This window comes from Podarcis liolepis (assembly GCF_965112155.1).
Source record: "Podarcis liolepis genome assembly, chromosome: 2".
In the NCBI taxonomy this organism is placed as follows: Eukaryota; Metazoa; Chordata; class Lepidosauria; order Squamata; family Lacertidae; genus Podarcis; species Podarcis liolepis.
This window is the reverse complement of record NC_139555.1, coordinates 114,507,600-114,535,563: the sequence shown is the minus strand read 5'-3', so window position 1 is coordinate 114,535,563 and position 27,964 is coordinate 114,507,600. Positions and strand designations below refer to the sequence as shown.

At 49.1% G+C, this 27,964-nt stretch overlaps 4 protein-coding genes and 1 long non-coding RNA gene across 12 annotated transcripts in view; 2 read left to right on the top strand and 3 right to left on the bottom strand.

The window, feature by feature from the left end:
• The window catches only part of LOC310701040 (complement C4-A-like), a 338,535-nt gene that overhangs the window by 142,459 nt on the left and 168,112 nt on the right, over positions 1-27,964 (top strand). The window lies entirely within an intron of this gene.
• Positions 1-27,964, bottom strand: part of LOC310702117 — a 143,102-nt gene that overhangs the window by 74,609 nt on the left and 40,529 nt on the right. The gene's annotated exons all lie outside the window — the stretch shown is intronic.
• Positions 12-8,706, bottom strand: LOC310701257 (uncharacterized protein). 4 transcript variants are annotated; one of them, XM_083491861.1, is made up of 4 exons: positions 8,588-8,706; positions 5,267-5,957; positions 4,666-4,792; positions 12-3,222 (listed from the first exon to the last, which is right to left on the bottom strand). In XM_083491861.1, exons 2-4 carry the CDS (start codon positions 5,891-5,893, stop codon positions 1,853-1,855), a joined length of 2,124 nt encoding a protein of 707 aa, XP_083347987.1. In that variant the 5' UTR covers positions 5,894-5,957; positions 8,588-8,706; the 3' UTR covers positions 12-1,852. The 4 variants fall into 4 exon arrangements, with proteins under 4 accessions (XP_083347987.1, XP_083347984.1, XP_083347985.1 ...); XM_083491858.1 differs by having other exon boundaries at positions 5,267-5,962; positions 8,588-8,700; XM_083491859.1 differs by having other exon boundaries at positions 5,267-5,962; positions 8,594-8,700.
• LOC310701215 (tigger transposable element-derived protein 1-like) overlaps positions 14,090-27,964 on the bottom strand; it is a 31,676-nt gene continuing 17,801 nt past the window's right edge. The window contains exons 1-7 of one of the 5 annotated variants that reach the window (XM_083491740.1): positions 27,537-27,730; positions 27,330-27,434; positions 24,946-25,041; positions 23,786-23,905; positions 22,395-22,472; positions 19,735-19,836; positions 16,775-18,626 (exon numbers count right to left, since the gene is read on the bottom strand). In XM_083491740.1, coding sequence (XP_083347866.1) covers positions 16,912-18,626; positions 19,735-19,836; positions 22,395-22,472; positions 23,786-23,905; positions 24,946-25,041; positions 27,330-27,411 — 2,193 coding nt within the window. In that variant the 5' untranslated portion in view covers positions 27,412-27,434; positions 27,537-27,730 and the 3' untranslated portion in view covers positions 16,775-16,911. Of the gene's footprint in view, positions 15,658-16,774; positions 18,627-19,734; positions 19,837-22,394; positions 22,473-23,785; positions 23,906-24,945; positions 26,208-27,329; positions 27,736-27,964 lie in introns of those variants that run through there. The other 4 variants (XM_083491742.1, XM_083491738.1, XM_083491739.1 and 1 more) reach the window with 4 other exon arrangements.
• LOC310701135 (uncharacterized protein) overlaps positions 23,248-27,964 on the top strand; it is a 30,259-nt gene continuing 25,542 nt past the window's right edge. Inside the window, exon 1 of the mRNA XM_083491465.1 lies at positions 23,248-23,609. The gene's annotated coding sequence lies outside the window, so the exon portion shown is untranslated. The remainder of the gene's footprint in view (positions 23,610-27,964) is intronic.

The following is a 27,964-nucleotide window of genomic DNA, read 5'->3' as shown; positions in this document are numbered from 1 at the left end:
TGAACCAGAGCAGCGCACGGAAACGCTGTTTACCTTCCCACCGGAGTGGTTCCTATTTATCTACTTGCACTTTGATGTGCTTTCGAACTGCTAGGTTGGCAGGAGCTGGGACCGAGCAACGGGAGCTCACCCCATCGCGGGGATTCGAACTGCCGACCTTCTGATCGGCAAGTCCTAGGCACTTAAATCTGCGCTTTTAGTAGTCAAAGCACATCTCGGTCAACCTTACGATCCTGTGAGGTCGGTCGGTGTTATCACCCTCTGCACTGAATGTGGCAGCAGTGGGCAGGTCGAGGATGAAGGAATAAATGGCTTGCCTCAGGCCACTGAGTGAACCTGTGGCAGAGGCGAAGCTTGAATGGGGGAATCTGTTGCGACAGTTGCTGTTTCTCAGACCAAACTACCTCACCAGACTGTTGCAAGGCTGAAATGGGAAAGGTGCAGAAGAGAGACATGACTCACACCCAGAGCTCACCGGAAGAATGACAGGATAAGGAAAACGTAATCAAATGAAAATCCTACAGCTGCAATCCTCCGCTGCACTCAGAGGAGGGCTCGTGTGTGGTGAGACTAGCACTGTACAGGCTAGTCATATCACAAATAATTCTGGGAACTGTCGTTTGTTAAAGGTGTTGTTAGAAGGCCCCTCACAGAGCCAGAGTTCTCAGAGTCCCGTGTGAAGAGGGATTATGAAACCGCTCTGGGAATTGTAGCTCTGTGAGGGAGGAATAGGGGTCTCCTGACAACTTTCAATACCCGCAGAAAACCACACCTCCCAGAATTCTTTGGAAGAAGCCATGGCAGTTTAAAGCACTATCAAAGCACCTTAAATGTGCTTTGGGAAAGAAAGAGACACCCAAGATGCTTGTGGAGAAAAATAAGGAGAGGGCTTGTCTTGGCTGGATGTGTAAGGCCAGGCCGGTTTACTTTGCAGGGACATGAAAACCTGCCTTATACCGAGTCAGAATATTTGTCCTTCTAGCTTAGTATTATCGACACTGATGCTCTCCAATCCCTAGACAGGCCAAGGATTGAGCCCAAGACCTTCTGTGCTGAAGGGAGATGCTCTACTACCAAGTTATGGCCCTTTCTAAAGAGCACACCTTGTTTTCCACACGAATTGGTTGTAGAATTGCGGCTGCAACCACTACACTACACCACCAACTTAACACCTTGTGTGACGACAGCAGCCACAGTTTGAGCGACAAGTCTTAGGCCAAAGATCTGCAGGAATCTGTGTGCGATGCTGATCACATGAAGGAACGACGCCAGAATATAATACAGGGGTCAGCAAGCTTTTTCAGCAGGGGGCCAGTCCACTGTCCCTCAGACCTTGTGGGGGGCCTTTTGAGGGGGGGGGAATGAACAAATTCCTATGCCCCACAAATAACCCAGAGATGCATTTTAAATAAAAGCACACATTCTACTCGTGTAAAAACACCAGGCAGACCCCAAAAATAACCCAGAGACACATTTTAAATAAAAGGACACATTCTACTCATGTAAAAGACACGCTGATTCCTGGACCATCCGTGGGCCGGTTTTAGGCGGCGATTGGGCCTGATCCGGCCCTCGGGCCTTAGATTGCCTACCCATTATATAATATGTTGAAGAGATTAGGAAGGGTAGATGTGGAACCTGGAAGGCTGGGCCTTAAGTTGTGAAGATGTGAACGGCAACAGAAAAAAGAAAGTGTGAGGGGAAGTTCTGTGGCCCATCAGTGATGCTCTCTCCTAGTCCAAATAGTCACCAAGGTTCTCTCAGGTTGGACCCGCCCTAAAAACTCAAGTAATAAGTTCTCACAATCTCTCCTGCATTAATTTCTGCCTCACCAAGTGCATAATTCCATCCCTTATGTGCTTTCTGCCATGTGCAAGGTGGCTTCGACTCTGGATGAACCCCTTTCCACTGTCAGGCCATGTAGATGGTTCCTCTCGTGTTTAAGGAGGGATGCTTTATGACTAAACCTTTTCCCACAGTCTGTGCACTCAAACGGTTTCTCTCCCGTGTGGCTTCTCCGATGATTAATAAGGTTCGATCTCTGGCTGAAGCTCTTCCCGCATTCCAAACACTCGTACGGCTTCTCGCCCGTGTGAGTCCTCTGGTGGCCGATGAGGAATTCTCTACGGCTGAAGCTTTTCCCACACTCCGGGCACTCGTACGGCTTTTCGCCCGTGTGAATTCTTTCGTGGATCCTAAGAACCGAGTGGCAACTGAAGTTCTTCCCGCAGCTGGAGCACTTGTAAGGTTTATCTCCTCTGTGCGTTCTCTCGTGCGACGTCAGGCTCGAGCTGTTGCTGAACGATTTCCCGCAGTCTGTGCAGCTGTACGGCTTCTCTCCCGTGTGGATTCTCTGATGATTAAGAAGGTTTGAGCTCTGGCTGAAATTCTTCCCGCAGTCTAAACACTTATACGGTTTCTCTCCAGTGTGAAGCCTCTGGTGACGAACAAGGCTTGACCTAAAGCTGAAGTTTTTCCCGCAGTCTGTACACGCATACGGCTTCTCCTCCTGTTGAGGATCGGCAGGCTGTGAGAATTCTTTTTCACTTTCTGAGAATTTAAACGGTTTCTCTCCGGTCTGAGCTCCCTCTTGTTTACTGGGGGCTGAGCTGGAAATAAAGCTTTCCCCACAACTGGAACATATATGAAGACCGTCTCCAGTAAGATCAGAGTCCTGGTTGAAGTTGTGTCCGCATTCAGAGCACTTATAGGGTTTCTCTCCTGCAGGGATTATCTGATGATCACTAAGATGTGCTTTCCCACCCAAGCTGGTTCCACAATCCATATATAACTCTTCTCCTGCTTGGACCTTCTCCTGCTGAGGGGTCGATGTCCAACTTTTTGCACCATCTGTACACTGGCGTAGCTTTTTCTCGGTTTGTGTGTTCTGGAAATCAAGGGTTTGGCTGAAGCTTTTTCCACAGCCAGGGCTCATCCTCGTATTCTTGTCCTTGTGCTCTCTCTCCTGGAAGGTGTTGCGATTTAGGAGTTTGTTACCATCTCTCTCCCAAATCTGTTTTTCTCCTCCTCCTCCTCCTCTCCGCCCTGGGTAGCTTCCCTCCTTCCTGTCTGCCCTTTGCTGACCTTTCGGCACATTTTCGACTTGAGGAAATGGGGGGAAATCCCATTTGGCTTTGTCCAATGAGTCACCAGAAAGTTCCGCCTGCGTTGATGCTCCTGGCTCAAGAGGCTTCTCCTCATTTTTGACCACTTGCCTGTCCCCTGACAGAAAGAGAACATAATTTGACATGAGTGACACTGCTGTGGAAGCCATATTCACACTCTATCTTTAATGCGTTATGATGCTAATTTAAACAGCCATGGCTTTCCCTAAAGAATTCTGGGAGTTGTAGTCCAGTAAGGGTTGTTAGGAGACCATTTCCCCTCACATATTCCCCTCGCAGAGCTACAATTCCCAGAGTTCCTTGCGAAGAGGGATGGTCAAGCCACTCTGTAAATTATAGCTGTGTGAGGGGAATAGGGATCGCCTAGCAACTCTCAGCACCCTTAACAAACCACAGCTCCCAGAATCCACTTCTGCTTCCTGCCACTGCAGATTGCCCAATCAGCAAGGGTGCCGAGGAAGTACAGGGGCAGACATAGCTGTCATCCCCATTCAAGGCGTCCCCCTTCACCAGTCTCCAAAATCTCCACTGCTAATTCATTCCCTGTTTAATGATTTCTTCTGGTATCTTCTTATGCTTCCTGCTGACCTTCAGGTGCATGACTAATAAATAGTACTACTGGGTGGCGCTGTGGGTTAAACCACTGAGCCTAGGGCTTGCCGATCAGAAGGTCGGCGGTTCGAATCCCCATGATGGGGTGAGCTCCCGTTGCTCGGTCCCTGCTCCTGCCAAACTAGCAGTTTGGAAGCACCTCAAAGTGCAAACAGATAAATAGGTACCGCTCTGGCGGGAAGGTAAACAGCATTTCCGTGCGCTGCTCTGGTTCGCCAGAAGCGGCTAAGTCATGCTGGCCACATGACCTGGAAGCTGTACGCCGGCTCCCTCGGCCAGTAAAGTGAGATGAGCGTCACAACCCCAGAGTCAGCCACGACTGGACCTAATGGTCAGGAGTTCCTTTACCTTTACTACTACCACTACTTTAACCAGGCATCTGAAGGTGGTTTTTGCTTTTTTCACACATTTTTATTGTTTGATCGCCCCATTTTCTGTGTATTGCTTTTTGTGCACACTGCTTAGAAATGCCAATAATTAAGCAGCCATAAATGAATGAATGAATGAATGAATGAATGTACTTTACCGGGTGTTTCAGTTACAAGCAAAGTTCCAGTGGTCGGGAACCTCTGCCCTGCACGCCTGATCAGGCCCACGAGGTCTCCTCCTTTGACCCATCAGGCAGTTTGGGCCAAGCTACACCCACCTGCCTGCACGCATCATCATGCCTGACATCAGGTGTGGGGCGGGGAAAGACACGGCTGAGCCAATAAGGGGGGGAGGGTTTGCAAACACCACCAATCAGCTGACTGGCATCGCCTGCAATTCCCCTCCCATCCACGGGCGCTGATTGTTGGCACTTGCAAAACGCTATGCCTTTTGCCAGCAGGATTCGAATTCAGACCACACAAGCAAAAATGGGTCACCGGACGTCCTTGCAATGCCAGGGGGTGGACAGGTGAGCAGCATCGGGGCTCTGAAGAATTACCTAGTGGCAGATGGGGGCCTCCATCACCCACTGGCTTCTCTTCCATGTAGGGCTGTGCCTTCGTAATCTCCGAAGAGGCGAGTTTGGCTTTGGGGGGACCGGTTGCCTTCTTAAATGGCTCTGAAATCTGAAACACAATGTAGGGCATGGTTAGAAGATCTGGAAGATTTAAGGCTGTTTGGAAACAACAAGAAGAAGAGTTTGGATTTGATATCCCGCCTTTCACTCCCCTTCAGGAGTCTCAAAGCGGCTAACATTCTCCTTTCCCTTCCTCCCCCACAACAAACACTCTGTGAGGTGAGTGGGGCTGAGAGACTTCAGAAAAGTGTGACTGGCCCAAGGTCACCCAGCAGCTGCATGTGGAGGAGCGGAGACACGAACCCGGTTTCCCAGATTACGTGACTACCTAGACAACAACAACAACAACAACAATTTATTATTTATACCCCGCCCATCTGGCTGAGTTTCCCCAGCCACTCTGGGTGGCTCCCAATCAAGTGTTAAAAACCAATGCAGATCTCCCAGAACCGGTGTTATGTGGTCCCGGCAGCCACTCCCAGTCACCAGTCTAGCTGCCGCAAAGTTAACAAAATTTCCTCACCCGACGCTCCTGCATTTCGACCTCCTCCTTCCAAAGCAAGAAATCTTCTGCCAGGGCCACCGCCTTGGCGCAGGTCTCAGGGCCATCGCCCCTAACCCAGCCCTGCATTTCTAAGGGCAGGATGTCCAGGAACTGCTCCAGAATCACCAGCTCCAGGATCTGCTCCTTCGTACGAGAATCAGGCTTCAGCCACTGGCGGCACAGGCCCTGGAGCTTCCGCAAAACCTCCCGGGGTCCCTCGTCCTCCCGGTAGCAGAATTGCCTGAATCGCTGGCGTTGCCTCTCCTTTTCCAGAACCCCTCCTTCCACGCTCAGTGGAGAACTCTGACTTCTGGGGACTTTCCCAATGAGACCCAGCAAGGTCTGAGACTCCAGCTTTCCTCTCGGCCCACGGTTGCCGTCGGCGACGGCCTTCAGCGATGCTGAAGATAACGCCATGTCATCCCGGCCTACAAATCCAGGCACCTGGGATTTGCCTCTTTCTGAGCCAGTTCCCTCCTGGGATTTCTGCCACTCCCAATGCTGGACCAAGTCTTCATCTAGCTCCCCTTTAACCAGCTGTGTGCCGACGCCAGACAGAAACCTCCCAGCCTGGCCGAGACGAGGGTCTCTTATTCCTTCCTCCATTTTCTTCCCTGGAACTGGCACACGCGAAGTTCTGGTCTGCCACTTTTATTCCTGGCCGTGCACCCTGTCCTGGAAGAAGTTGAAATGAGCATTGAATAAAAGCACCCACCCACCCACAAAATGGATCGAGCCAAGAGTCCATTTGGCCCAGAGTTCTCTTCCCAGCAAAGGCCGGCTATATGACAGGACTTCGCTGCTGTCGTCGTCCCTCCCACTTCCCCATGGAGGTTCCATCCAGCCATTGCTCCTTCTATTCCCAACGTTCAGAACACAAGTGTCACTCTTTATGTAGCCAGAAATATATATCGGCATGCTTGAGGAAACCCCAAGGTTTGCAAATGGTTCAAAAATATTCAGGCAGTTAAAAAAAATTTTTTTTCAAAGGTGAGGAAAAAAACACACTTCCGAAATACTCCGCTGAATTCTGAACATGCTCAGAGGCCATGGAGTGCTGACTGACTGTTGGGGAAGGTGGCTATCACAGCTCACGGCCCTTTGATTGGCACCTTGATAAACAAGTCCCAGGCCATTGTGGCTGTCACTACTCAGTTCTGAATAATGCAAACATTATTTCCATTTTGGCAAGTGAAGAGTAGAGAAATAACTCTTAGGAGCTGCTGTAACTTGCCACAATTTTTAATGTGCTTTCAGGAGGACCCTTTTTGGAGCTGTTTTCCGCTTCCGTAGCCACGCAGGATGGGGACCCGACCCACTCAGATGCACACTTACTTCTCCCACAGGGGAGTAGCCAGGATTTTTGTGGGGGGGGGCAGGTCTTTTGTTGGGGGGGCAGAACATTAGCTAGCTATGTATTTTTATTTATTTTTGGGGTAGCCACCCCTCCCTGGCTACGCCCATGCCTGGGAGTAAGCCCCACTGAGCCCAGCAAAATATTTACTACTTGAGTAGTAAGTGCACCAGAAAGGGGAGCACAAAATCTCCTTTTTACCTGGGAACGAAGTCCACCGAATTCAATCATACACGCTACCTTGTAAATCGGGTTTTCCAATTCTTGAAACAAATAATGTCAGTACCCGTTTGTGCGTGGAGGGGAGAGATGCAGAAAACAGCTGCGTTTGGCAATACTTGGGACACAATCCGGTGCAAAATCTGCCTGCCTGCCTGACGTGTACAGGTAAAACTATGGAGTATGGGGGTGGGGTGGGGGGAGCCAGCCTTGCCCCTTTCCTTTCAAGTAGCCTGAAAGTGAAATAACCAGTCCAGCCAGTTTTGGGTTCCTCCCCCCACTCCTGGTAGGCTGCCACCCTTCCTTGCCCCTGCTTGTTCTGCAGCCATGTGGGGAAGACTTGCCTGACTGGAAATTTAGCTAGTGTGGCCTCAGGGCACTGTCAAATTGGGGGCAGGGGGTGGAGATGGGAGGGGGGGTCTCCTTCAGAGAAGCATAAATATGCTTCCAAACATTTTTTTTATTGTTAATAAATTACATAAGAATAAGTATACATGACCCGTATCTTAATATGTGATTTTATTTCACACTGTATATTGTTATGTGTTTGGGGCAGGGAGGAACAGTCTGGGTGATATCCCCGGGTCCCTTCCAGCCCTGTATTTGTGGGGTAGAATCTATAAGGAGAAAACTTGCCTAACCAGTTCTTTTTATAGAAGTAATGGCTTTGGCTGGCTAGCTCAGTTGGTTAGAGCAATAATGTCTTTGCCTGGCGCAGAAAAGGCTTCAAAGAAGAAGCCAGCCAAGCCGCTCTGGGGGAGGCCGTTTCGCAATCATATTCCCTATTTAGTATGTTTTTATTCTGCCTTCCCTCCAAAGAGTTCAGGTCCTACCCTCAAAGCAACCCTGCAAGGTAGGGCAGGCTGAGTGACTGCAACTGGCCCCATGGGGCCCTGTGAGCTTCGTGGCTAAGAGCAGGGATTGAAAAACTGGCTGGTTCTCCCTGGCGGGTGACTGGGGAGGAAATCCACCACTCAGCACAACCACAAAACCACCATCCGTCAATTCTCTCACCCCAACCATACAACACATACCCATAAGGAAATCCCACTGAGATCAATAGGTTTACTCCCAGGCAGATGAGTACATGGGCTGCAGTCTACCAAACCCACCCTTAGTTACCTGTGTGTGTGTGTGAGTCTCATTGAACTCAATGGCGGGCTCCCCAGGCGCTTCTGCAGTCCTATGCAGGCTGACCAGCACCAAGCAGTGACTTGCAGCACAAGTCTACCCCTACCAAATTCAACGGGGCTTGGTTCCATGTGAGCAGGCTCGGGCTGGCAGCCTTGCCTCGGAGTAAAGACGCACCAGGGTGGGCCGTTTATGAAATACCCGTGCGCAGCTCAGTCAGTGGAGCAGAACACTTTTAACCTCAGGCTCGGGGGTGCGAGCCCCACATTGGGCAAAAGATTCCTGCATTGCAGGGGGCTGGACTAGATGGCCCTTGGAGTCCCTTCCGACTCTACAATCCCGCGATTCTTCGCCCCAAACCTATCCCCTCGCCTTCCCCTCTCTCTGCCCATCCGTGCGCCTTGCTCTGCTGCGCGGTCCGCGGATGGGAAAGGAGGACGGGGGAGAATTCTTTGGAGACCGTCCCCAGCCCGGGTCGTTGGCCGACACAGCTCCATCCGTCCACGGCCACGGCTTTCCTGCTTGGCGGCTCCCTCTCCCTCCTGCTGCTGCAGCAGCTGGGGGATCCCACCTCCCTCCCGGGCTCCTCCACTCACCTTTACCTGGCGAGATTCCCCAACCTTGTGCGCCCTACGCGCATCGCAGGTCCAGCGCCCGGGCGCCTCCAGGTCACTCCCCGCAGGAAAGGAATCTCTCTCTCTCTCTCTGTCTGTCTCTCTCTCTCGGAGGGTAGGTGGGTGGGGTTGAAAGCTGGCCAGAGAGATCGCAGGCTCCTAGAGAGACCGAGTTGAAGAAGGCGAGGCCAACTCCTCCTTCCTCCTCCTCTTCTTCCTCCTCCTCCTCCATCACCGTGGGAAAGCGCCCATTATATTTCCCACCCTTTTGGATAACTGCGCGGGGCGCTTTCCCTATCCTTTTTGCATCGCCTGAGTGTGCGTTTCTTTCCAGCTCCAGGTCATATAAAAGGCATTACACACCCACACACACACAGATCAAAACCTCTGTTAAAAGATACAGCAGCAGGTCAGCCGGTGCGTTTTGTTTTTTGTTTAGCCACTTGGCAACCTTGTTCACACGCTCAGTTCCCGGGGGGGGGGGAGGGGAAAGATGCTCAAACGGTTAAACAAGCAGAGCTGAAATTTCTAGAGAGAGAAAGCAGGAAACGTGTGATTGGGTACCTGCGATAATAAAGAGGGAAAGGAAAGGAACGAAGCAGGAGGCTTTTTCTTGTCCCTCCCCCTTTAGGGAGAAATGCCTTTTTGGTGCAATTGCGGGCTGCAGATCCCGGCCCCCGGAAGGGGCTAGACAAAGCGGGTGAGTGGTAGCAGAAGAGGGGATAGCTGAAGGGTCTGGGGTGGCAGAAGAAAGAACACCCGCCCCATGACTGGTGCAAGAAGAGGGAGTCCAGAGAGCAGGGAAATGCAAAGGGTCTTCTTGCTACGCTGAAAATCAGGAACTGACTAAGCAACATCCTGTAATAAACGAAAATCTGGCCTTATTCCCTTATGGGGGACACAAGAGCCCTCATAGAGTCCTTTGTAGGTTCTCCATCGGTCGGAGGAAAGAACAGAGGCCAACCAGAGAATATTGAGAAGCAAAGCAGCTAGTAAGCCTGATCTTTATTGAACTGTTGCAACAGGGTGCTCCCCCCACACGCAGGAGAAAGGAGGATCACCCAGAACCCAGGTGTGTCTGCCCTTATATAGACATTTTAAATTGCCAGCCCTGGAGTCCAAGACCATCCCCAGAAACATCATACCTACATCACAGAAAGGGCGGGCTACAGCAGAAATCTGAGTGGGTTGTTTACCTCCTGTCTGGCAAGTTACCTGTTAATGCTTACTGGATTGATACCCTGGGGAGCCTGGCCAGCCTTTTGTAATGGTAAATACTGTACTTACGGTAGTTCCTGAGCCAAGTCACTGGCTCACACCCTATTCATACACAGACATACCCTTAAGACAGGATTTGTGAAGGAAAAGACAATGGGAGGCTTTTCCATTTGACTTTGCAGAGAAAACACCTGGTCAGTTTGGGAGTCAAAAACGGCTTCATGGCTGTTCTCCTGTGCTGCTTCAGACATGTGGTTTATATATTTATGTACATGTTTGCTTGGTACATTTATTATATATATAAGACCTCAATTCTTTTATTTCAGTACCAAGATTGCAATCACCACTTCCTACTTCACTTACCTGGGGCATGCGCAGGGAGGAAAAGGAAACCGAATCAAGGATTTTCCAGCATGTATTATTGACACCAAACTGGGAGGGGTGGCTAACACCCCAGAGGACAGGATCACACTTCAAAATGACCTCGACAGATTAGAAAACTGGGCCAAAACAAACAAGATGAATTTTAACAGGGAGAAATGTAAAGTATTGCACTTGGGCAAAAAAAATGAGAGGCACAAATACAAGATGGGTGACACCTGGCTTGAGAGCAGTGCATGTGAAAAGGATCTAGGAGTCTTGGTTGACCACAAACTTGACATGAGCCAACAGTGTGACGCGGCAGCTAAAAAAGCCAATGCAATTCTGGGCCTCATCAATAGGAGTATAGCATCTAGATCAAGGGAAGTAATAGTGCCACTGTATTCTGCTCTGGTCAGACCTCACCTGGAGTACTGTGTCCAGTTCTGGGCACCACAATTCAAGAAGGACACTGACAAACTGGAACGTGTCCAGAGGAGGGCAACCAAAATGGTCAAAGGCCTGGAAACGATGCCTTATGAGGAACGGCTAAGGGAGCTGGGCATGTTTAGCCTGGAGAAGAGGAGGTTAAGGGGTGATATGATAGCCATGTTCAAATATATAAAAGGATGTCACATAGAGGAGGGAGAAAGGTTGTTTTCTGCTGCTCCAGAGAAGCGGACACGGAGCAATGGAGCCGAACTACAAGAAAGAAGATTCCATCTAAACATTAGGAAGAACTTCCTGACAGTAAGAGCTGTTCAACAGTGGAATTTGCTGCCAAGGAGTGTGGTGGAGTCTCCTACTTTGGAGGTCTTTAAGCAGAGGCTTGACAACCATATGTCAGGAGTGCTCTGATGGTGTTTCCTGCTTGGCAGGGGGTTGGACTCGATGGCCCTTGTGGTCTCTTCCAACTCTATGATTCTATTCTATGATTCTATGATATTAAATAAGCTCACCCACACCTGTGGACAGCAGGATCTAGAATCAATCTAGATTGGAAGCAGTGTGTTGAGGACAAGCATGAAAGTTTCTGGATTGGGGGGGGGGGCTACATTTTTGTGCTACCACAAACAGGTTTGTGTGCACTCAGGCTGATTCCCAGAGCCTCAAGCTCTTTAACTTTCCAAATCACAGGCGGTAGAGCCGTGGGGCATGTGAGCAGGGCCGGCCCTGCCATTAGGCAAAGGGAAGCAACAGCCTCAGAGTCGTGAGGAGGTTGTTTCCCAGACTTCCCAGAGTGGTGTAACAACCTGTCCCACTTTCCAGAGAACTGTGGGAATTATAGGTCAGTGAGGGGAATAGAGGGTCCCCCCAACAACTCTCAGCACCCTTTGGAACTACAGGCCCCAGGATTCTTCGGGGGATGCCATGTTTTAAAGTGGCATGATCCCGCTTTGAATGTACACTGCGGATGGGGCCTAAGTGCATATAATACTAAAACTACTACTACTTTTATTATTTATACGGCACCCATCTGGCTGGGTTTCCCCAGCCACTCTGGGCGGCTCCCAACAGAATATTAAAAACACAATAAAGCATCAGACTTAAAAAACTTTCCTAAACAGGGCTGCCTTCAAATGTCTTCTAAAAGTCTGATAGTTGTTTATTTCCTTGACATCTGATGGGAGGGCGTTCCACAGGGCGGGCACCACTACCGAGAAGGCCCTCTGCCTGGTTCCCTGTAACTTGGCTTCTCACAAGGAGGGAACCACCAGAAGGCCCTCGGAGCTGGACCTCAGTGTCTGGGCTGAACGATGGGGGTGGAGACGCTCCTTCAGATATACTGGACCGAGGCTGTTTAGGGCTTTAAAGATCAGCACCAACGCTTTGAATTGTGCTTGGAAACGTTCTGGGAGCCAATGTAGTTCTTTCAAGACCGGTGTTATATGGTCTCGGCGGCCGCTCCCAGTCACCAGTCTAGCTGCCGCATTCTGGATTAGCTGTAGTTTCCGGGACTGCATACTAAATCTCATTGAACTCAATAGGGCATATGTCTGATTAGATGTGTACAAGACTGCACTCTGTGTGTTTTCTTTTCATTATGGTTCCGGGGGTGGGGGGCGGGGAGGCAGCTGCGTTAGTCTGGATTCAGTTAAAATAAAATAAAAATCCACAATGTCCGGCCAACAGATTTATTGTGACATTCATTTTCATGGTCCAGGACCCATTTTTGTCAGACAGATGGATACTTGACCCCAGCATCTAGTATTCAGATACAATGCCTCTGCACAAGGAGGTTCTGTTGGCTCTTTGCACACCTCTGTGAGTGTCTCTTACCCTCTTAAACCAAAGGCCTCTCTAGTCCGGCATTCTCCGTTTCCCCCAGAGGTTTGCTAGATGCTTCTGAGAACAATAACACTCTCCCACCTATGTTCCACAGCAGTTGGTACCAGAGGGCAGGCTGCCTCTGCTACTGTAGGTAATATATAGCCATCATGACTAGTAGCCACTGATAGCGTTGACCTCCCTGAATTTGTCTAACCCGCCGTAAGCTGCCCAAGTTGGAAGCCATCACTGCATCATGGGGCAGTGAGTTCCTCAGTTTAAGTATGCCATTTGCGAAGCAGCCTCGCCTTTTGCTGGTCCGAGATCTCCTGCCCTCCAGCGTCCTGAGGTTTTAATATGATGAGAAGAGCAAGAAAAACGTCTCCCCATCCACTTTCTCCACGCTGTATAAACTTACAGGTCTCTTATCATGTCTTCCCACCCTGTCTTACTTGCCTTTTCTATAAGCTAAAAAGCCTTTCTGGGACCTTTCTGGGCAGTCCCTTGGTTGTTGTGACTGCCCTCGCCAGGGATTAAACTTCTGCCAGCAAGCTAAGTGCTATATCACTGTGCTACAATCTTCTTTCATGACAGGTAATTCTGTTTTTGCTGAGGGGGAGAGGATTATGTACAGTGGTACCTTGGGTTACATACACTTCAGGTTACAGACTCCGCTAACCCAGAAATACAGTGGTGCCCCGCAAGACGAATGCCTCACAAGACGGAAAACTCGCTAGACGAAAGAGTTTTCCGTTTTGGAGGTGCTTCGCAAAACGAATCTCCTATGGGCTTGCTTCGCAAGACGACAATGTCTTGCGAGTTCCTGCTGGTTCCCCCCCCCTTTTTCTAAGCCGCTTATCAGCTGATCCGATCAGCAGATAAGCCACTAAAAGCCGCTAATAGCTCTAATCCGCTAATCCGTCAATGGGCTTGCTTCGCAAGACGAAAAAACCGCTAGACGAAGAGAATCACAGAACGGATTCTTTTTGTCTTGTGAGGCACCACTGTAGTACCTTGGGTTAAGAACTTTACCTCAGGATGAGAACAGAAATCGGTCAGCGGGAGGCCCCATTAGCTAAAGTGGTACCTCAGGTTAAGAACGGTTTCAGGTTAAGAACGGACCTCCGGAATGAATTAAGTACGTAACCAGAGGTACCACTGTATTCTTTTCTCTCCCAAATCGATAATGGGGGAAGAATGAAGGAAAATCCTCAGTTCATAGAAAGCTTGGAGTGCCATTGCCATGTGCCCCTCACATTCTGAGACTAAAATTTTATATATGCTCTGTTCCAGTAACAAGAAGCCGTAAGCACCAGCCTGAAGATGACGAGTGAGACCTCGTCGAAACGTCGCCTAGACACCCCAACTCTTACACGGGAAGACACCCGAAGACACCAAAACCTGCATTCCTGTACCCGTGAAAATCTACGAAAGCATATATATATATATATATACACACACACACACACACAGTCATACCTCATGTTACGTCTGCTTCATGTTACGTTCTTTCAGGTTATGTCCTGCGGGTTACTTCTGGGTTTCGCTGCTCATACATGTGCAGAAATGCAAAATGACGTCATGCACATACGCAGAAGCAGCGAATCACAACCTGTGCGTGCACAGACGTGCGCTGAGGGTTGCGCTCTTTTCATGTTGTGAACGAGCCTCCGGAATGGATCCCGTTTGCAACCAGAGTTACCACTGTATACAAATGAAATGGAAACCCCCCCACACACCCTCTCTTCCTGAAAGTTGACTGAGGTGACACACAAACTTCGAAAGCACATCACGCACAAATCACTTCACAATCTCGTTTAGCATCTGTACTCTGAAACGGATGCCTGCCGTGTCCCGAGCTCAGCTTTTGTGTGGCTTCCCTTCCGTGTGGGTTCTCTCGTGAGCAGTAAGGGTGGAACTCTGGTTGAAGCTTTTCATGCAGTGCGAGCACTTGTAGGGCTTCTCCCCGGTGTGGATCCTCTCGTGCCGAATCAGGTGTGCCTTGTGGCTGAAGCTCCTGCCGCAGACCAGGCAGGTGTAGGGCTTCTCTCCCGTGTGGCTTCTCTTGTGCCTGTTAAGGTTCGACTTCCCGCTGAAGCTCTTCCCGCAGGCCGTGCAGTTGTACTGCTTGACCCCCGAGTGGCTCCTCTGGTGGCCAATCAGGTCCGTCCGGTGCTTGAAGCTCTCGCCGCAGTTGGAGCACTTGTAGGGCTTTCCGCCGGTGTGGATCTTCTCGTGGCGGAGGAGGTGGGCCTTGTGGCAGAAGCCTTTCCCGCACACCGAGCAGAGGTACGGCTTCTCGCCGGTGTGGCTCCTCTCGTGCCTGGTGAGGTTGGACCTCCCGCTGAAGCCTTTCCCGCAGACGGCGCACGCGTACGGCTTGTCGCCAGTGTGGGTCCTCTCGTGGATGACGTAGTCGGAGCGGTGGTTGAAGCCCTTCCCGCAGGCTGGGCACTCGTACGGCTTCTCGCCCGTGTGGCTCCTCTTGTGTGCGGCCAGCTTGGCGCTCTGGCCGAAGCTCCTCTCGCAGTGCGGGCATTTGTAGGGCTTCTCCGTGTGGGTCCTCTCGTGGGAGATGAGGGTGGAGCTCTGGCCGAAGCTCTTCGGGCACAGCGAGCATTTGTAGGGCTTCTCGCCCGTGTGAATCCTCTCATGGCGGGTCATGTGCGCTTTGTGGCTGAAGCCCCGGCCGCAGACGGAGCAGGCGTACGGCTTCTCTCCCGTGTGGCTCCTCTGGTGCCGGTTGAGGTTGGACCTCCCGCTGAAGCTCTTCCCGCAGAACGAGCAGATGTGGGGCTTCTCCCCCGTGTGGGTTCTCCAGTGAGCGAGGAGGTAAGACCTCACGTTGAAGCCCTTCCCGCAGAGAGAGCACTTGTGGGGCTTCTCTCCCGTGTGGGTTCTCTCGTGAGCGAGGAGGTACGAGTGCCCGTTGAAGCTTTTCCCGCAGTGGGAGCAGGCGTACGGTTTCTCTCCTGCGTAGCCTCGCTCCTGGGAGAGGAAGTATTTTCTCCAGACGAAGGCCTTCCCCTGGTTGGGCTTCTTGTAAACTCTCTTCCCTGCCTGGCTTCCCTGCGGCCTTTCTGCTCTGTACTGACTGGCTCTCCGGAAAACGCTCCCTCTGGACAACGTCAACGATGCCCTCGTGGGCTCCGTGGGCTTCACACTCCCAGGGAGAAAATCCTCCTCTTCTTTGGCGCAGCCATTGCCTGTCAGAAGCAACAGGGAAATCAGGACACCGCACGTCAATTTCCGCGCAAATGATCGTTCTGCTTCATGTATTGATTACGAGTTCCTGGCAGGGACTAGCAAGATGCTGACAAGTGTGTGTCAGGGGAAACAGGCCTGGAATCTGACTTGGGAGCTGGGGCCAGTGATTTGTGGGGAACTATTCCAGTCAGGAAGGGACGGGGGAGGCGCCGTGGGTTAAGCCACAGAGCCTAGGACTTGCCGATCAGAAGGTCGGCGGTTCGAATCCCCGCGACGGGGTGAGCTCCCGTTGCTCGGTCCCTGCTCCTGCCAACCTAGCAGTTTGAAAGCACAAAGTGCAAGTAGATAAATTGGTACCGCTCTGGCGGGAAAGTAAACGGTGTTTCCGTGTGCTGCTCCAGTTCGCCAGAAGCGGCTTAGTCATGCTGGCCACATGACCTGGAAGCTGTATGCTCGCTCCCTCGGCCAGTAAAGCGAGATGAGCACAGCAACCCCAGAGTCGGTCACAACTGGACCTAATGGTCAGGGGTCCCTTTACCTTTACTATTCCAGTCAGGAGGCAAGAGTCAGAGGCAGGGGAAGTTTCAGAGCTGGAGTGTGGAGCCCAGGATGGATTGGAAGAAGAGGAAAAGGCTGGTCAGGAGGCAAATGAGGAGGCAGGTGCTTCCCCACCTTCTCCAGCACCTCTGTCTCCCAGAACCAAGAGGGGATTGAACAGGAATGAGCAGAGGACATTTCCATGCAGGCACAGTCTCCAGCTGCGTGCATACAGCCCAGCCTGGAAAGGTATATTCCAGGTATCTAGTATTGTGATGTTTAGGTGCTGACTGAAGACATTTTTGTTTTACGAAGGGTTTCCCTGAGGGATGACTCAGTTAGCTATGGAACAATACCATACCCGATTAAAACTATTTTGTTGTTTTCAGAATTTGTGAGGATGGCTTTATTGTTTTTATACAGTGGTGCCTCGCAAGACGAAATTAATTTGTTCCGCGAGTTTTTTCGTCTAGCAGATTTTTCGTCTTGCAAAGCACGAAATCCCATAGGAATGCATTGAAATTCAATTAATGCGTTCCTATGGTCAAAAAAAGTCCAAACAAAGCCAAATTTGGTACAACAAGAGTTTATTAAGTGCTCTTTAAAGTCATACATACTGTAAAGAGCATTTCAAAAATTGAAGGAACAATAAAGTTTTAAGTTTCTAAACATGACAGAAAAACATTCAAAAATCAACTAAGTGTACAGTACATTTTCTAAGACTCTGGGGGACAACTCGAAGAAGGTTCCTCTTCCACTCTTTGCTTCTTGCTGAAGAACCTGTCCATGGTCTGCTGCTTCATCCGCCTTTTAAGCACCCCCCTGAAAGGCGACATGACCCTCGTATCAAAAGTGTTTGCATGGTCATGTGCCACGTGCTTGTCAGGGTGGTGACACTCTGCAAAAGCCTGCACATCCTTCCACTTCAGGCAAATGTCCCTCAGTTCTTTGGAGGACAGCTGTTCCTCAATTGCTTCCTCTTCCAGCGAGGCCTGCTCCTGCGCAGCCTCTGTCTGCAGTTCGACCAGCTCCTGGGTGGTCAGCTCATGGTCGTGCTCCTCCACCAGCTCGCTGATGTCCTCCTCTGTGACCTCCAGGCCCATGGTCCTCCCCAAGGCAACAATGTCCTGCACCACTGTTGACTCTGGTGCATCAGAGTCACTTGGTGCCACACAGTCCGGCCACAGGCTGCGCCAAGCGCAATTCAAATTTCTCTGGCTGATCCCGTTCCAGGCCGTGGTGATCGTCTTCAAGCAGATGATGATGTCGAAGTGGTCCTTCCAGAATTCCCGCAGGGTGATGGTGGTGCAATCAGTCACCTCGAAGCATCGCCTGAAAAGCTCCTTGGTGTAGAGTTTTTTGAAATTGGCGATGACCTGCTGATCCATCGGCTGGAGCAGTGGCGTGGTGTTAGGCGGCAGGAACATGATGCTGATGAAGCTGAACTCCTCCAACAAGTCCTCCTCAAGGCCTTTAGGATGAGCAGGAGCACTGTCCATCAGAAGCAAAGCCTTCAGCGGCAGGTCGTTGTCCAGCAGGTACTGTTTGACAGCAGGGCCAAAAGCAAGATTGACCCAGTCCACAAACAGCACACGTGTGACCCAAGCCTTACTGTTGGATCGCCACATGACACTCAGCCGCTCCTTGTCGACCTTGTGTTTCTTGAAGGCCCGTGGGTTCTCCGAGTGGTACACCAGCAGGGGCTTGATCTTCAGATCGCCGCTTGCGTTGGCACAGAAGAGCAGGGTCAGACGATCCTTCATGGGCTTGTGGCCAGGCAACTTGGCCTCCTCCTGTGTGATGAAAGTCCTTTTGGGCATCCTCTTCCAAAACAGCCTGGTCTCGTCGCAGTTGAAGACCTGCTGTGGAACGTAGCCCTCCGTCTTCACAACCTCCAGGAACTCCACTGCAAAGTCTTCAGCCGCAGAAACATCAGAACTGGCAGACTCTCCATACCTGACCACGCTGTGGATTCCAGATCTTGCCTTGAACCGGTCAAACCAACCTCTGCTTGCCTTGAAGACTTCTGGCTCGTCTGAGGTTCCTGGCTGTTCCTGGACGAGGTCTGCGTGCAAGGCCTTGGCCTTCTCACAAATGACAGCCTCAGTCACTGTGTCCCCTGCACGCTGCTTCTCTTCTAACCAGATGAGCAGCAACTTCTCCACCTCCTCCAGAACAGCTGGGCGGTTCTTCACGATCCTGCTGACTCCCTTGGCTGCATCAGTCGCAAGGATCTTCTCCCTCATCTTCAGGATGGTCCCGATGGTCGATGGATTCCTCCCGTACTCCCTCGCGAGGTCTGTCACACGCATTCCACTGTCGTGCTTCCGGATGATCTCCTTCTTCATTTCCAGCGTAACCTTCTCCTTCTTCCCCTCGCCGGCCTCTGCAGCAGCAGTCTTCTTGGGTCCCATGGCAGCACAGCTCCTACCTGCGCAAACCCAAAAAAAATAATCAGTGCTTCACATCCAAAAAATTCAAAAGCACCCAGCCACCCACCACACAGAAAGCTTCAAAAATCACCAAAGTCTTCAAAAACCTCAACTATTCCCCCAGCCGCCCACCACACAGAAATTGCAAACCCCTCCCCAACTGCTGCAAACCCCTCCCCAACTGTTCCCCCAGCCACCCACCACACAAATTCAAATCCAGAATTTTTTTAAAAAAACAGCAGAGTGGCCCAATGGTCACAAAAAATCATAAAAATGCAGAAAAACACACACGAGCTTCCAGATTCTTGCAACCCCCTCCTCAACTGTTCCCCCAGCCACCCACCACACAGAAATTCAAACCCAGGTTTTTTTTTAAAAAAAAACAGCAGAGTGGCCCAATGGTCACAGAAAATCATAAAAATGCAGAAAAATCACTCACAAGCTTCCAGATTCTTGCAAACCCCTCCCCAACGGTTCCCCCAGCCAGCCACCACACAGAAATGCAAATCCAGATTTTAAAACAAACAAACAGCAGAGTGGCCCAGTGGTCACAGAAAATCATAAAAATGCAGAAAAAAACCACGCAAGCTTCCAGATTCTTGCAAACCCCTCCCCAACACCAAGTCCTTGAATTCCAAACACCCCAACCCAAAATCCAACCCCCCCCAAAAAAAATTTTAAGAGTTTAACTTACCAAATGGCTGCAAAAGAAGTTTTGGAAAAGCTTCAAAAATCAGCAAAGTCTTCAAAAACTTCAAAAAAGGCTACCACACCGCGTGCTATGAGTTGCTCCTTGAAGTCAAGTCGCAACTGCACCTCTTCAAGCAATGCACCCTGGGTATTAATGGTTTTACGAAAAAGGAAACAAACTTGCAAGACGTTTTCGTCTTGCGAAGCAAGCCCATAGGGAAATTCGTCTTGCAAAGCACCTCAAAAAACGAAAAACCCTTTCGTCTAGCGAGTTTTTCGTCTTGCGAGGCATTCGTCTTGCGGGGCACCACTGTAGTGTTTTGGGTCTTTTTGTGTGTTCGTGTTTGGGTCTTGTACACCACTTTGATGGCTTTGAAGCGCTCCAAGAATTTGTTACATCATCATTGAATCCCTCACCTGGCTGGACTCCTGAGACAGCCGCACTTCCCTGAGATGTATGGAGACTGGAGAGCCAGGGCTCCTCTTCTGGTTCCACCTTTATTATCACACCAGTAAATCCTGGAGGAGCAGAAGGAGAAGATCAGGTGTTGAGGAGACTTCCGGGTTAGCGCCTCCGGTAATGGCTGAATTCCTCTGACCGGGAGGAACTCGCTTCGTGGCAATTAGGGTCTGACCGCCACGGCGAAGGCGGGGACACACAAAAAATAACAGGCAGGAGAAGCCTGTGAACGTGGGATTCGGCTGGCACCTTTTGCGCCTCCCCTACTCGCGGGGAAACCCGGTTTCGGGGATCCGAAAGAATTGACTGCTTCTTTCACGGAGTGAAGCCGCATTGCTGTTGCCGGAGAGCGCTGACTTTTTCCTGTGGACAATTCGATTTTAAAACAACTACCTGTGAGTAGAACGGAAAATTGGATTTTTAAACGTCTTAATTTGGTACCAAAATGGGGAGGTTTCAAACAGGAAGTCCGCCTTCCCCTTTTGTAAATAGACTGGAGCAAAAATGTTGCAAGCTAAAGTCTTGGAAAGCTTTTCATAAAGGATTAAACTTCCATCGGCTAAAATCATCAAACCCCCCTTGGAAGCAGGAGGAGAGGGGGGAATTCTTTTTAGACCGCATAAGCCTGCAGGAGAGAGTGAAGAAAGTCAAATTACCACCGCTCTGAACCTGGAAATGGGCTGCTAGTAGGACTGAAGTTTTGGATATGTTCATTGACTGTGAATAGATCATTTGTTGACAGTAAGTTAAAGAAGAGAAATACATTGTTTCCATTGTCTCCTTCTGCGTTTAAAAAGGAGTAAATGTAATTGAAAATTGAAACTAACTCTATTGTTTGAATTGTGCTTAAAAGGATTGATACAAATAGAAATTGTTTCCCCCTAGAGGAAGCCTTTGAAATTGTTACATGAGTTGAGTGGGGAATTTCCAGCTGTAAGACAAGACCATGAGAATTTGGGATTGACCTTGGACTGTAAAGAATGTTGACAGAAGAAGCCTTAGTGGTTGCATTATGTAAGATTAATGACTCACTGGAACAGCTCCATAGGAAGACGGATGACTTGGAGCAAAAAGTGACTAATTTGGGACAAAAAGTGAATATTAATACAGAAACTATTCAGGAATCGATACAGGGATCTACCTTGACATGGCAAATTGAGGAGAAGGCGGGGGAGAAAGTTGTCAGAGCCCCAGCCACACAGATGCAATTTGATGACTATAAGTGGATGCCTTTTATGACTGAATCTAGAGAAAGCCAGACTTTGAGGATTGGAGCCCCGCTTGGATTGGAGAAGGAAAGTTGGATAGATCCCTTCATGCAGGGATTTATTGACTTTTGGGACTTGGACTTGGGTCAGGAGGAGACTGGAGTTGTGGGGACTGCTAGACTTGGAGGAACTTTAAAATACGACTAGAAATACCTTGTGAATTTTAGTTTTAACTATGGAGATTTGGCTGATTTGTTGAAAAGGAATACTAGGTGGGAATTTCCTCGAGATTTACTTTTCAGCATCAAAGGAAGGAAAATAAGAACAAGATCAGGAGAAGACAAAGTAAAGTGCATGTATAAACATGAAGAAGACTCGCAGAAGGGACTTGGAAAAGAGTTAAGAGCCTCGGACAGAAGATTACCAGGTTGATGGAATGGACGGAATGGACGGAAATGACTGGCAGAATCCGAGACCAGGGAGAAGAGACGGTGGAAGATTATTGGAAAAAGTTTAAAATCTATATATGGAAATAATGTAAAATTAATGAATGTTAGAAAAATGTTGGAAGGAAATTATATGGCTTTAGTAGAAATGTTTTAAGGAATTAAGTATAAATAAGCATTATAGTTTTAATGGAAAATAAGGTTCAAATATGTTAAGATAATCATATGACAGAAAATAGAGAAAGATGGAAAGGATTTGCTGAAACAATTAATAGAAATGGAATACAAAAAGGGAGGTGAGAGGAGGTCGATGAAACAAGGGAATGAAAGAGAGGATATTGAGATGGTATGATGTGTGTTTTTTGAATTGTTTTTGCTTTTGTACTGTTTTTGTATTGTTCAATGTGTTAATGTTGTGTTGTGTATTGTTTATATATTGTATTGTATGTTTTTTCTTTTTTCTTTTTCCTTTTTTGTAAGGTTTAAAAGTAATAAATATTATTTTTTTAAAAAAGGATCAGGTGTTGAAATTCTGGCTCAGAGTGGTGGTGGTGGGGGGGCTGCATAAGTTGCTGGACTCCAGCTCCCATCAGCCACAGCCAGCATGGCCAACAGTCAGGAATGATGGGAGTTGTAGTCTAACTGCATCTGGAGGGCACCCTCTGGATTATCCCAGTCATAACTGGGTCAGAGGTACTGGCACTGACTCAGGTAGTGCAATTAGGTGCAATTTATAGCCTTATTAATCAATAGCCGGATTTGCCTGATCCCCTTTTAAGAGCCAGCTTAGTTGGCAGACATCACATCTTAAGGGCTGTGAACGTCATCATTTGTGATCTGTGAAGAAGGGCCTCCTCCTGTTGTCCACCCTGAGTCTCCCACCACTCTGCTTCTTAGTATTGCGAGGGGAGATGTGGGGGTTATCTCACAGCCAGACTCTTCCCTCTCTTGGGAAGGCCTCACCTTCCTCACAGCCTTGATGATCTGACTCCCAGGGCTCCTCCTCTTCTTCTTCCACCTTCACAGTCACCGCAGGAAGCCCTAAGGGAGGAAAGAGATCTAAGAGGATCTCCGGAAAGACACATCTTCCGGACAACCTCATCTTAATCATATTCTTTCTTTTAAGGATTTAATCCTGCCGAAAATAGGACCTTGGGTTTGTGTTCCATAAGACATGGCACAAAAAGAAATGGGATTGGGAGGGAGGAGGAAAAAAGGCAATCTTGGGCAACAATTATTATAAGACAGGTGGTTCTGCTGTTGCGGCCTGCCTGTGTTTCCCTCTAAGACACAGCCTTGCATTCAGACTCTCTCTTCCTTCACAGGGCAGCCGGTTCTGACAGCCTCTATTAAACAGTTCAGAACTGCAATACCTCAAGGACCACCTCTCTCCAAATAAACCGATCCAGACTCTGGATTCATCCTCTGAGGCCCTTCTTCGCGTGCCTCCTCCACAAGAGGGCCAGAGGGTGGCAACACGAGACCGGGCCTTTTCTAAAGTGGCTCCCCATTTGTGGAACGCTTTCCCCAGGGAGGCTCGCCTGACGCCTTTATCACATGTCTTTAGGCACCAGGCCAAAATGTTCCTCTTTAGCCAGGCTGATTAATATTCTACAGCCTTTAAATATGTTTGTGGGAGTGGGGAGAGGCTTATTGTTTCGTTTTAACTTTTTTTGTGTGCTTCCACCCAGGATTTCCATCTGCTCCAAAATCTTCGGATGTAGAGCAGTATATAACGATACAATACAATAATCTTTATTGTCATTGTCCCATACAGAACAACAAAACTGAAAAAAATCTACATCTACATTTGATTGATTGATTGATTGAATAATATGAGGGGAGAAGGGGTGCCCAGTTCAGCAGACAAGCTTACTTTGGAATCACAGACACAATGGGGCTGCAGACATGAAGAACGCTATGGGGCATTCTCCTGGGTTCTAGAACATTCCAAGACTACAGAACCACTGGCGGGTGTGTGTTTCTGTTTCTGTTTCTGCCCCTGTGCTATCCTTCTCTCTAAGGATCAAAGCTACACCTCAAGGCTTTCAAATGCCAAAGCCAGCCTTTATTAAGGTTGTCTTCCCACAACGTTCAAATCTTGGGTGTTTCAAGGTTGGGGAGAATGTGAGAAACCTGGGGGTGATCGATAGAAGAGAGGTGTGCCACAGATTCAGAGTAAGTCACTGGAAGAGGGAGGGGAGAAGGCAGCAGGGCAAGCGCAGCGGCAGAGCAAATCCGGTGTTTCTATGGGTCCACACCGCACCAACCCCCCTGCCACCTCACCCTACAACACACTTGCTGAGGCGCTGGTGTTGTGGGTCTAGCCCACTTGGAGAGCTGCTTCTGGTTACCTGTGCATTTTAGGGGAATCCACCCCTCACCTGAGCATGAAGTCCCAACAGCCTTGTTTCCCTCCATGCCTCCACCATCAGGTTCGTCTTCTTCCATCTTTATCATTACTTCAGGGAATCCTGATCAATACAGGGAAGGCAATGGTGAGTGCCAGCTAGTTTTCTGTGGAAAAATTCCTCTCACCTCCCTCAATACACAACAGCTTTCAAATGAGGTGGCTTCTCCATTACCTCACCAGTGGTGTGGCCTGGAGCCTCATTTTCTTCCCTTCTTTATTTTTGCTACAGAACCCAAGCCTTCTCTCCTCCTCACTAAAGTCCAGGAATCCCACTCGGGTTTGAAAACTGAAATTTCTGCTAAAGTGCATGTAATCACGTAGGGAATAATGTGAAATGCACCAGAGGGGTTTCATTTTAACCCCCACGTGTACCTCCAAAGTTTGTGAAGGGTCTTGTGGGAAGCCCCACAGCTTGCTGGCTGCGCATATGGAGTTGTTGTGGGGTGGGGTGGGCCTCGATCCACAAGAGCTTAAGCCACATTAAATCCTTCAGCGTTCCAGGAGCCACAAAACGCTTTGTTGTATTTTGCTGCCAGAGATGAATATGGCCACCCCACTGGAATGCTGGGAAACCAGGAAGAGGCCTGCCCACAGATGATGGCAAAATTAGGGTTGCCATACATCTGGAATTCCCCGGACATAGCTGGAATACAGCAGTTGGAAGCAGAAATCACTGAAATGTCTGGGGAAATCCCAACATATGGCAACCCATGTCAAAAGTCTAGATTTTGCCAAATTTCATTTTTGAGATTTTGCACAAGAATAATAAAAAAACAACCTCAACAACTTTGCCAAAAAAAAAAAGGTCCGAATTTTCACTTTCTGAAATACAGTGGTACCTCAGTTTTTGAATGTAATCCATTCTGGAAGACCGTTTGAGTTCTGAAACGTTCAAAAACCAAAAACTCAACAGCCAACTGCTAGGCACTCAGTGGAAGCATGTTCGACTTCCAAGGTGTGTTCGAAAACTGAAGCATTTACTTCCGGGTTTACGGCGTTCGAAAACCGAAATGTTCGTCAACGGAGACGTTCAGAAACCGAGGTAGCACAGTATATCAACCCTAGCTAAATGGGTCCCAGTTTCTCGATTAGATCTTTCACCTGACTGGGCAGTTGGGGAAGTGCTGTTTTCCTCAGAAATCTGATGATTCGGGGTCCATGGTTCCTCTTCTACCTTTATCGTCATGTGAGGGAACTCTGATCAAGAGAAAAACGTCAGAAGGTGAGGCACAGGAGGATGGTTCAATCATGAGTGGCAGGCAGTTTCTCTGCCTCCTCCCACTCCTAGCTGCCCACATATTAAGATCTGTATGAGAGGAAGGTCTGCTGGTGGCCCACACACCTAAGGACACTTGTGGGATGGAGTCCCATGCACAGGGCTCTCTCTTGCCATTGGAGCACCAACCCCTCTGAGGCGGACCTCACCACAACATTGGTGTCATTTCATCATGAGCCGGTGAAGTTGCATCTCTGTTCTCAGGATTTTGGGGTGGGGGGTGAGATGAAGCCCCTGAATTTCTGTCGCTGCTGGTGGTTTTATTGTAAGCAGATTCTGTATTTTGTTTTTTCCCTACACTGTTTCAATCCTATGGTTTAAAAATGTTTTGCTTTGGTCGGTATAACATTCCTTGCCCTGGGACTTTGGGGCGAAAGGCAGATTATAAAGTAAAGGTAAAGGGACCCCTGACCATTAGGTCCAGTCGTGGCCGACTCTGGGATTGCGGCGCGCATCTTGCTTTATTGGCCGAGGGAGCCGGCGTACAGCTTCCGGGTCATGTGGCCAGCATGACTAAGCCGCTTCTGGCAAACCAGAGCAGCACACGGAAACGCCGTTTACCTTCCCGCCTGAGCGGTACCTATTTATCTACTTGCACTTTGATGTGCTTTCGAACTGCTAGGTTGACAGAAGCAGGGACCGAGCAACGGGAGCTCACCCTGTCACAGGGATTCGAACCACCGACCTTCTGATCAGCAAGCCCTAGGCTCTGTGGTTTAACCCACACCGCCACCCATGATAACTGTTAATGTTGTGGTTCTGGACTGTCAGGGGTTAACAATCCAGGAGCGTTCTTATCAACTGGGTGCACTGCCCATATAATCCATGCTTGTTTGCTCTGATCTGTGCTCTGTGGGGGTTGAGCTCTCTCTGGAGAGCAGTCTTCCTGGGAACGCTAGCAAGGTCGTTCCGTTTTTTGTTAAGAGGCAGAGAGCTGTGAACATGCAGCTAGATTCTGCAGGTTTTCTTTTCTGTTTTGAGTGCTACTAAATAAAGAGTTTTGGATTAGAAGCACTGGTGTCGAGCTGCGTTATTGAGGACACCACGTTGACACAGATAAGCCATTTGATGCTGCGTGTGAACTCTGCTATTATCCGGCAACTGGAGAGAGTGGCAGCGCACCATTGGAAGTTTGTCGGAGTGGCAAGAAATCAAATTTATTGCAGGGCCGTTGCAGCAGACTCAGTGGGTCAATAGATATACGACCCAACAGACTTTCACAGTTAAGGGATGAATGAATGATCATGATGAAGAATCTTTCTTTCTCCACGACTACAAGAAGAAAATAAAATCTCGTGACGGGGGCGGGGGGGGGGCGGAAAGACCCTCAGAATCAGAAAGTGTGAGGCTCTCCGTATAGCTTCATTGCTAATGTGAACTGATAAAAAAGGACCCAAAACACATTCATATACAAACTGAACACATTAGAATAGCCACCTGTCATTTTGTGACCAAGCAGAATTGAACTCCCTCTTAAAAAGCAGAGACATCACCTTGCCGACAAAGGTCCGTATAGTTAAAGCTATGGTTTTCCCAGTAGTGATGTATGGAAGTGAGAGCTGGACCATAAAGAAGGTTGATCGCTGAAGAATGGATGCTTTTGAATTATGGTGCTGGAGGAGACTCTTGAGAGTCCCATGGACTGCAAGAAGATCAAACGTATCCATTCTTAAGGAAATCAGCCCAGAGTGCTCACTCGAAGGACAGATCCTGAAGCTGAGGCTCCAAGACTTTGGCCACCTCATGAGAAGAGAAGACTCCCTGGAAAAGACCCTGATGTTGGGAAAGATGGAGGGCACAAGGAGAAGGGGACGACAGAGGACGAGATGGTTGGACAGTGTTCTCGAAGCTACCAGCATGAGTTTGACCAAACTGCGGGAGGCAGTGGAAGACAGGAGTGCCTGGCGTGCTCTGGTCCATGGGGTCATGAAGAGACGGACATGACTAAACGACTAAATAATAAGGTACCCACGGGTGTACAGGGAGTTCAATCCTGCTTCCTGCAGGGATAGGATTTGAGAGCAGCCCTACTATCCACATCTCTGCATGCCCCATAGAACATCAGGTATGGGGCAGATGGGCACAATTTAGGGGGAAACAACCTTGTAGTCAAATGGGGAGGCCTGGTGTTTCAAATCTGGTCGGGAGGGGGGCAAAGTTCCCTAGGTAACCTGTATCATCCAAATCCACCCCACACCTAGCCAGTCACCTAGGAAGATCTTGCTTTCCTCAGAGCCCTGGGGACCGGCTGCCGGGACGTCTTTCTCATTTTCTTTTTCTTCCTCCTTCATTTTCAGTGTCACCTTAGGACAGCCTGAAACCAAGAGAAAGACAGAAGGAGAAAGTGTAAGGCTGGAGAAGACCATGGCCGGGGAGTTAGAGGGGGAGGGATGTTGACTAGTTTCTGCTCAAATACCAGGGCTCAACCCCTCTAGTATCTCCAGGCAGGATTGGGAGAGAATTCTCCCTGCCTGAAACTGTGGTAAGCTGCTGCCAGTCCGTGTAGACTATATTGAGCTACATGGTCTGACTTCGTACTTCCTATGTTCCCAAGAAGAATAGAGAATGGCAAACAAATAATAATAATAATAATAATAATAATAATAATAATAATAATAATTTTTATTTCTACTCCGCCCTCCCCAGCTCAGGGCGGCTAACTAGCAATAATAAAAACAAGTTGAATGAATACAAGTTAGAAACAAAATTAAAATACAACATTCAAATATTGAAACATTAAAATATTAAAATGTAGCCTCATCGCAGGAAGAGAAAGGAAAAGAAACAAGAAAGAGAGGGAGGGAATCAAATTGGCACCAAGCCAAAGGCCAGGCGGAACAACTC